The 9,152-nt window shown below is 45.5% G+C and overlaps 1 protein-coding gene across 1 annotated transcript in view; it reads right to left on the minus strand.

Moving 5' to 3' along the window:
- Nucleotides 1-8,932, minus strand: part of rab11a (RAB11a, member RAS oncogene family) — a 42,579-nt gene extending 33,647 nt beyond the window's left edge. Inside the window, exon 1 of the mRNA XM_068018366.1 lies at nucleotides 8,701-8,932. Within this exon, the coding sequence (XP_067874467.1) occupies nucleotides 8,701-8,932 (232 nt within the window). The remainder of the gene's footprint in view (nucleotides 1-8,700) is intronic.
- Nucleotides 8,933-9,152: the final 220 nt, after the last annotated feature.

The following is a 9,152-nucleotide window of genomic DNA, read 5'->3' on the forward strand; positions in this document are numbered from 1 at the left end:
AGAGACCCGGGGGGGGGGGGGGGAGAGGAGAATAGAGACCCCGGGGGGGGGGGGGGAGAGGAGAATAGAGACCCGGGGGGGGGGGGGGAGAGGAGAATAGAGACCGGGGGGAAACCGACGAGTTAAAGAGGCCTCGGGCTGGGAGTCCAGACCAGCCCCCGGCGGAAACCTACCTTTGAACAAGTAATCGTACTCATCGTCCCCGCGTCCCCATTGTCTCGGCCGAGTAATAAATATTTAAAGAAAAAGTTGGTAAAGTTACTGAACAAGAGACTTGAACGACCCCGCCTGTATTTCCGCTTCCGGGGCAAAGATCACCGAGGATACGCCCCCTTTTCCTGTAAATATTTTGTTTCTCTCCATTCCGAGATGTTTGAACCTTTGGTCGCTCCGGTATTAAGAGAGAAATAATTATATCGGGAATTAATAAATTAGAATTCTAGTTAATATTTTTGGGAAAGTATCGATTGGGGCGGGGCCCTGAGCGATGATGTCAGATGAGGGGCGGGGATAGTCCTGACGTCACCCAGTCAGTGGGCGGCATCTCTGTCAATCACTGTTACGTCATGCAGCGGCGGGTCGGAGAGCGAAGATGCAGCTTGAGCGCCACCCAGCGGCAGAGCAGGGTCCGCGCAGCCTCACCCAGGTGGAAGGGAACGTGACGCGGGCAAGATGCTTTGAAGTGTGGGCTCGGAGGCGTGGCCGCCATTTGTTTTATGGTGTAATGGTTAGCACGTTGGACTGTGAATGCAGAGATCCGAGTTCAAAGCTTGGTGGAAATTTTATTCTGGTTTTAAGATTTAAAATTACTGCAGACCCCAGGGTGGGAAACCTCAACAATTCAGAGAGACTCTTGCTTTATTTTCCACTCAACAGCACAGAATGTTCCTCCAGCAGATCCATCCCTCACTGTCTCCATCCTTCCATCCCATATGGGCTCAAACTGAAGGGACTGTCTGAGGTAAAGTGAGCTGTGAGGTGGGTGAGCTAGATTCTAACTCACTCAAAACAAGTCCAACCTTAGCGAACAAGACAATTTAAGGACAATATTAGATTAAAGGAAGAAGCTTATAATATTGTCAAAAAGAGTAGTAAGTGTGAGGATTTGGAATATTTTAAAATTCAGCAAAGGATGGCAGCAAAATTGATAAAGAGAAAATAGGATATGAAAGTAAACCAGTTAAAGACAGAAAATCAAATTTTAAAAGCTTCCATAGGTTTTTAAAAACAGAAACTAGCGAAGGTCCCTTAGTGGCAGAGGCAGGAGAAATTATAATGGGGAATAAGGAAATGGCAGAGACATGGCCTGAATTCTACCAGCCCCTTGGCGACGGGTTGGAGGGCGGGGGGGTGTATGCCTAATGTCTTAATTCCCACGGCCATGCCATTTTCCCAGCGGTGGGAAAGCTGGCAAATATGCTGCCCACCAGGAGCTCAATTGCGCCACTTAAATGACCAATTAAGGGTCTCCTCCTGCCTTTGCAGGCATTTGCCAAAGGCGGGGGCCCTGCCATCGTATGGGAGGCTGTCCAATGAACAGTGGTGGCCTCCCTGCGGGCTCTGGTGGGGACCCTGCTTTTTGGGCACTCCATGACCCAAGGAGGGGTACCCCAGCAATAATGGCTGCCCCCACGGCAAAGGCCAGCCTGTCTGGCCCCGGCCTCTCCAGACCCCACTTAACTGTCTTCGAGGGCGCACCGGCATCAACGCACCCTCATCCTACGGGTGCAGCCCTGTGTTGCTGCTGGCAGCTGTTGTGGAGGTGCTTCGCCATCCCTAAGAAGGACAGCATCCCCAGCAGCTGACACTTCATTGGCCATCACCGGGAATATGCCTCATCGGGTCCTGTCACCAGCTGAAGCAGGGTTGCCTTCCACTTCCGGCCCCAGCGGTGGGACTTCAGCCTTCTTCATAACATTCAGGCCTTTGTATCTGTCTTCACAGTAAAAAAGCACTCCGGCAACATAATCCCGCTATTCAAGAAAGGAGGGAGAGTGAAAACACAGAACTCTATGCCAGTTAGGCTGATGTCAGGATTAGGAAGGTTTACTAGACTAATACCTGGAATGGGTGGGTTGTCTAATGAGGAAAGTTTGGACAGGCTAGGCTTGTATCCGCTGGGGTTTAGGAGAGTAAGGGGTGACTTGATTGCAACATATAAGATCCTGAGGGGTCTTGACAGGGTGGATGTGGAAAGGATGTTTCCCCCGGTGGGAGAATCAAGAACTAGGGCTCACTATTTAAAAATAAGGGGTTGCCCATTTAAGATAGAGGGTTGTGAGTCTTTGGAACTCTCTTCCTCAAAAGGCAGTGGAAACAGTCTTTGAATGTTTTTAAGGCAGAGGTAAATAGATTCTTAATAAGCAAGGGGGTGAAAGGTTATTGGGGGTAGGCGAGAATGTGGAGGTGAGGTTACAATCAGATCAGCCATGATCTTATTGAATGGCGGAGCAGGCTCGAGTGGCCTACTCCTGGTCCTAACTTGTATGTTAGTAGGAAAATGCTAGAAACTATTATTCGGGATGTGATAACAGGACATTTAGAAAATCATAATATGATTGGATAGAGTCAATGCAGATTTATGAAAGGGAAATTGTGTTTGATCAATCTGTTAGAGTTTTTGAAGAGGTATCAAGTAAAGTGCAACACTAGAGATTATTACACAAAACTAGGGCTCATGGAATTGGTAATATATTAGCATGGATTGACGATTGGTTAACAAACAGAAAACAGAGAGTAGGAATAAATGGGTCAGTTTTGGGTTGGCAGACTGTAACTATTGGGATACACAGGATCAAAGCATGAACCTCAGCTTTTTACAAACTATATTAATGAATTAGATGAGGGAACTGAGTGTAATGTATCCAAGTTTGCTGACAATACAAAGCTAGTTGGGTAAGTAAGAAGTGAGGAGGACACAAAGAGGCTTCAAAGAGATAGAGACAGGTTAAATGATTGGGCAAGAATGTGGCAGATGACATAAAATGTGGAGAAATGTGAACTTATCCACTTGGTAGGAAAAATAGAAAAGCAGAATATTTGTTCAATAGTGAGAGACTGGGAAATGTTGGTATTCAGAGGGATCTGGGTGTCCTTGTGCAGGAATCACAAAAGGTTAACATGCAGGTACAGCAAGCAATTTGGAAAGCAAATGGTATGTTAGCTTTTATTACAAAGGATTTGGAGTATGTATTGGCGTATTACAAAAGATGACGGACACACAACAAACAATCCATTTAGGTGGGGTGTCTTCTCTTGGTGCACCTTTGCTAATGGCTGTGAAGGCCAATCCTTAAGAGGCAGGTTCTGCCACAAGTGCTGCACATGAAGCTGCCAGGTGATGCTGTGAGTTGTTGTTTTTGATGTTGGCGCCTATTGCCAAGCTGCTGTAGCCACTGGTCATCGTGGTAGTGCACACCAGTCCACAGGATGTGTCGCCATTTCCCTCTTTCACCAGCTAGTGACTCCCAGGTGCAATAGTCGACATTTAGGGCCTTCATGTCACGTTTGCAAGAATCCCTGAAGCGGAGCTTTGGGCTCCCCACTGGTCGTCTGGCCCCGACTACCTCACCATATAGAAGGTCCTTGGGTATATGACCGTCTTCCATCCTGCGGCCGTGTCCGATCCACCGAAATTGCCTCTGTTTGATTAGCGGCAACACACTTGGGAGCTCTGCCTTTGAGAGGTCAGCCATATTTGTGATTTTGTCCTGCCAGGATATACCCATAATGCACTGCAGACAGCGAATATGGAAAATATTGAGCTTCTTTTCCCGCTAGCTGTAAGTGACCTGGTGTTTCACAGCCATACAGCAAGGTGTCATATAGTCACAGAGTTATACAGCACAGAAACAGGCCCTCCGGCTCATCATGTCTGACGCTCTGTACTTCCTCGGGCCCTACCACCCATTGTATATTCCCTTGCCTCGTTAGTCCTCCCAAAATGCATCACCTCACACTTCTCAGGATTAAATTCCATTTGCCACTGCTCCGCCCATCTTACCAGCCCATCTATATCATCCTGTAATCTAAGGCTTTCCTCTTCACTATTTACGACACCACCAATATTTGTGTCATCTGCGAACTTACTGATCATACCTCCTATATTCACGTCTAAATCATTAATGTACACTACAAACAGCAAGGGTCCCAGCACCAATCCCTGTGGTACACCACTGGTCACAGGCTTCCACTCGCAAAAACAACCCTCGACCATCACTCTCTGCCTCCTGCCACTAAGCCAATTTTGGATCCAATTTGCCAAATTACCCTGGATCCCATGGTCTCTTACCTTCATAACCAGTCTTCCATGTGGGACCTTATCAAAAGCCTTACTGAAGTCCATGTAGACTACATCAACTGCTTTACCCTCATCTACACATCTAGTCACCTCCTCAAAAAATTCAATCAAGTTAGTTAGACATGATCTCCCCCTGACAAAGCCATGCTGACTATCCCTGATTAATCCCTGCCTCTCCAAGTGGAGATTAATCCTGTCCCTCAGAACTTTTTCCAATATTTTTCCAATCGTTTCCCAACCACTGATGTTAGACTCACTGGCCTGTAATTACCTGGTTTATCACTGCTACCCTTCTTGAATAATCGTACTACATTCGCTCTTCTCCAGTTCTCTGGTACCTCTCCTGTGGCCAGAGAGGATTTGAAAATTTGTGTCAAAGCCCCTGCTATCTCCTCTCTTGCCTCACATAACAGCCTGGGATACATCACATCTGGGCCTGGGGATTTATCCACTTTTAAGCCCACGAAAACAGCTAATACTTCCTCCCTTTCAATACTAATATGTTCAAGTTTATCACAATCCCCCTCCCTGATCTCTACACCTACATCATCCTTCTCCATAGTGAACACAGATGAAAAGTAATCATTTAAAACTTCACCTATATCCTCTGGCTCCACACACACATTGCCACTTTGGTCCCTAATGGGCCCTACTCTTTCCCTGCTTATCCTCTTGCCCTTAATATACTTAGAAATGCATTAGGATTTTCATTTATCTTGGCCGCCAGTGTTTTTTCATGCCCGCTCTTCGCTCACCTAATTACTTTTTTAAGTACCCCCCTACACTTTCTATACTCCTCTAGTGCCTCCGCTGTTTTCAGTGCTCCGAATCTGCCATAAGCCTCCTTTTTTTCCCTGATCCAATCCTCTTTATCCCTTGACATCCAGGGCTCCCTGGACTTGTTGGTCCTACCCTTCACCTAAACGGGTACATGTTGGCTCTGAACTCTCACTATTTCCTCTTTGAATGACTCCTGCAGGTCTGATGTAGACTTTCCTACAAGTCGCTGCTCCCAGTCCACTTTGGCCAGTTCCTGTTTTATCATATTGAAATCGGCCTTCCCCCAATTCAGGACCTTTATTTCCAGTCCATCTTTGTCCTTTTCCATAACTACCTTAAATCTTACAGAGTTATGGTCACTATCCCCGAAATGCTCCCCCACTGACACTTCTACCACTTGTCCAGCTTCATTCCCTAATATTAGGTCCAGTACTGCCCCTTCTCTTGTAAGACTTTCTACATACTGGTTCAAAAAGCTCTCCTGTATGCATTTTAAAAATTCCGCCCCCTTTTAGCCTTTTGCACTAAGACTATCCCAGTTGATATTGGGGAAGTTGAAATCCCCTACTATTATTACCCTATTATTTTTACACCTCTCTGAGATTTGCCTACATATCTGCTCCTCTATCTCTCCCTGACTGTTTGGAGGCCTGTAGTACACTCCCAGCCAAGTGATTGCCCCCTTTTTGTTTTTAAGTTCTACCCATATGGCCTCATTTGAGGAACCTTCTAAGATATCATCCCTCCTTACTGCAGTAATTGACTCCTTGATCAACAGTGCAATGCCACCTCCTCTTTTACACCCTCTCCTGACGCCTGAAGATTCTATACCCTGGAATATTGAGCTGCCAGTCCTGCCCCTCCCTCAACCATGTCTCTGTGATAGCAATAATATCATAATCCCATGTGTTAATCAATGCCCTCAATTCATCTGCCTTACTAGTAAGACTCCTTGCGTTAAAATAGATGTAATCCAGCCTGCATTTTTCACTTGTGCCTTAACAGGTCTATATTTGCTCTGCCTTCCAGACAGACTCAGTTTCTCTTCTATATTTGACTGTACCTCCACTCTGTATCCCATCCCCCTGACAAATTAGTTTAAACCCCCCACCCACCCCAACAGCACTAGCAAACATCCCAGCAAGGAGGTTCAGGTGCAACCCGTCCAACTTGTACAGGTCCCACCTTTGCCAGAAACAGACCCAGTGATCCAGGAAACTAAAGCCCTCCCTCCTGCACCATCTCCTCAGCCACGCATTCATCTGCTCTGTCCTCCTATTTCTAAACTTACTAACTTGTGGTAACAGGAGTAATCCAGAGATTACAACCTTTGAGGTCCTGCTTTTTAATCGGCTACCTAGCTCCCTAAATTCTTGTTGCAGGATTCATCCCTCTTTCTACCTATGTCGTTGGTACCAATATGTACCACGACCTCTGACTGTTCACCCTCCCCCTTCAGAATGTCCTGTAACCGCTCAGAGACATCCTTGACCCTAGCACCAGGGAGGCAACATACCATCCTGGAGTCACATTTGCGGCCACAGAAATGTCTATCTGTACACCTTACGATAGAATCCCCTATCACTATACCTCTTCCACTCCTTTTCCTCCTGTCTTGTGCAGCTGAGCCACCTGTGTTGCCACAGACGTGGTCCTGAGAACACAGGCCTTATAAACCATCAGCTTGGTCCTAAGGGTCAGCTTGATGTTATCCCATGTGCGTTTCACAAGTCAGCTAAAGGTGGAGCTGCTTTCCCTACGTGTGTATCGAGCTCTGCATCAAGTGCCAGATTGTCTGTCACTGTGGACCCAAGGTATAAGAGTGAAGCAGTCTTGTTTATTTCAAAATACTCAGAATAAGTATATTCCTATTATAAAGAAAAATTCTAAGGGGAGGACCCACCATCCGTGGTTAACTAAAGAAGTGAAGGAAAGCATCAAACTTAAGGAAAAAGCATATAATTGTGCAAAGATGAGTGGCAGCTCAGATGATTGGTCAGAATATAAAGAACAGCAGAGAATTACTAAAAAGTTAATCAGGAGAAAGAAATTAGAGTATGAGAGGAAAGTAGCTAGAAATGTAAAACTGGATAGCAAAAGTTTCTACAGGTATTTAAAAAGGAAAAGAGCAAGTAAAGTGAGTGTTGGTCCTCTAGAGAGTGAGAATGGGGAGTTAATAGTAGATAATAAGGAAAAGGCAGATGAAGTAAACAAATATTTTGCTTCTGTCTTCACTAGAGGATACAAAAAACATTCCAATAATAGCTGTAAATCAGGAGGTGGAAGGAACAGAGGAACTTGGTGAAATTACAATCACCAGGGAAGCAGTACTGACCAAACTGATGGACCTGTGGGCTGACAAGTCCCCAGGTCCTGATGGGCTTCATCCTAGGGTCTTAAAAGAGGTGGCTAATGAGGTAGCAGATGCGTTTGTGGTAATCTTTCAAAATTCGCTAGGTTCTGGAAAGGTTCCATCAGACTGGAAAATAGCAAATAAAACCCCTCTATTCAAGAAGGGGGGAGACAGAAGACAGAAGACTATAGGCCAGTTAGCTTGATGTCTGTCATGGGGAAGGTGTTAGAATCGATCATTAAGGAAGTTGTAGCTGGGCACTTTGAAAAACTCACGGTAATCGGTAATAGTCAGCATGGTTTTGTGAAAGGGAGATCATAGAATTATAGAAAGTTTAAGGCACAGAGAGAGGCCACTTGTCCCATCATGTCTGTGCTGGCCGAAAAACAATCCACCCATTCTAATCCCATCTTCCAGCATTCGGTCCGTAGCCTTGCAGATTACAGCACTTGAGGTGCATATCCAGACTCCTTCTGAATGAGTTGAGGGTTTCTGCCTCAACTACCCTTTCAGACAGTGAGTTCCAGACCATCACCACCCTCTGGGTGAAAAAGTTTTTCCTCATCTCCCCTCTAATTTTTCTACCAATCACTTTAAATCTATGCCCCCTCGTCACTGACCTCTCTGCTAAGGTGAATGGACCCTTCACCTCCACTCTATCCAGGCCCCTCAAAATTTTGTACTTTTCAATCAGATCTCCCCTCAGCCTTCTCTGTTCCAAGGAGAACAACCACAGCCTATCCAATCTTTCCTCATAGCTGCATTTTTCCAGTCCTGGCAACATCCTTGTAAATCTCCTCTGTACTCTCTCTAGTGCAATTACATCCTTTCTGTAATAAGGTGACCAGAACTGCACACAGTACTCAAGTTGTGGCCTAACCAATGAGTTATACAGTTCCAACATAACCTCCCTGCTCTTATATTCTGTACCTTGGCTAATAAAGGAAAGGATTCCATCTGCCTACTTAACCACCTTATCGACCTGTCCTTCTACCTTCAGGGATCTGTGGAAATTCACTCCAAGGTCCCTCACTTCCTCTATACTTCTCAGTATTTTGCCATTAATCGTGTAGTCCTTTGCCTTGCTTGACCTCCCCAAATGCGTCACCTCACACTTCTCTGGGTTGAATTCCATGTGCCACTTTTCTGCCCATCTGACCAGACCATCAATATCTTCCTGCAGCCTACAGCTATCCTCCTCGCTATCTACCACACGGCCAATCTTTGTGTTGTCTGCAAACTTCTTGATCGTGCCCCCTACATTTACGTCCAAATCGTCCTATTAATACTTCCTCTCTCCCGATGTTTATCATCCTTAACTCCTCCTCCTGAACTACAATATCTGCATCGTCCCCCTCTTTTGTGAAGACAGAAGTAAAGTATTCATTAAGAACCATACCAACATCTTCCGCCCCTACACATAGGTTACCTTTTTGGTTTTCTTTGGGCCCTACACTCTCCTTAGTTATCCTCTTACTCTTAATGTATTGATAAAACATCTTTGGGTTCACCTTGATTTTGCTTGCCAATATTCTTTCATACCCTCTCTTTGCTTTCCTAATTTCCTTTTTGTATTCACCCCTCCACTTTTTATACTCCTTTCAGCTTTCTGCTTTCATGTTAAATCATGTTTAACAAATTTATTGGAGTTCTTTGAAGGAGTAACATGCGCTGTTGATAAAGGGGAGCCCGTTGGCTTACTGTATGTGGATTTCCAGA

This window comes from Heterodontus francisci, chromosome 38 (assembly GCF_036365525.1).
Source record: "Heterodontus francisci isolate sHetFra1 chromosome 38, sHetFra1.hap1, whole genome shotgun sequence".
Taxonomy (NCBI): Eukaryota; Metazoa; Chordata; class Chondrichthyes; order Heterodontiformes; family Heterodontidae; genus Heterodontus; species Heterodontus francisci.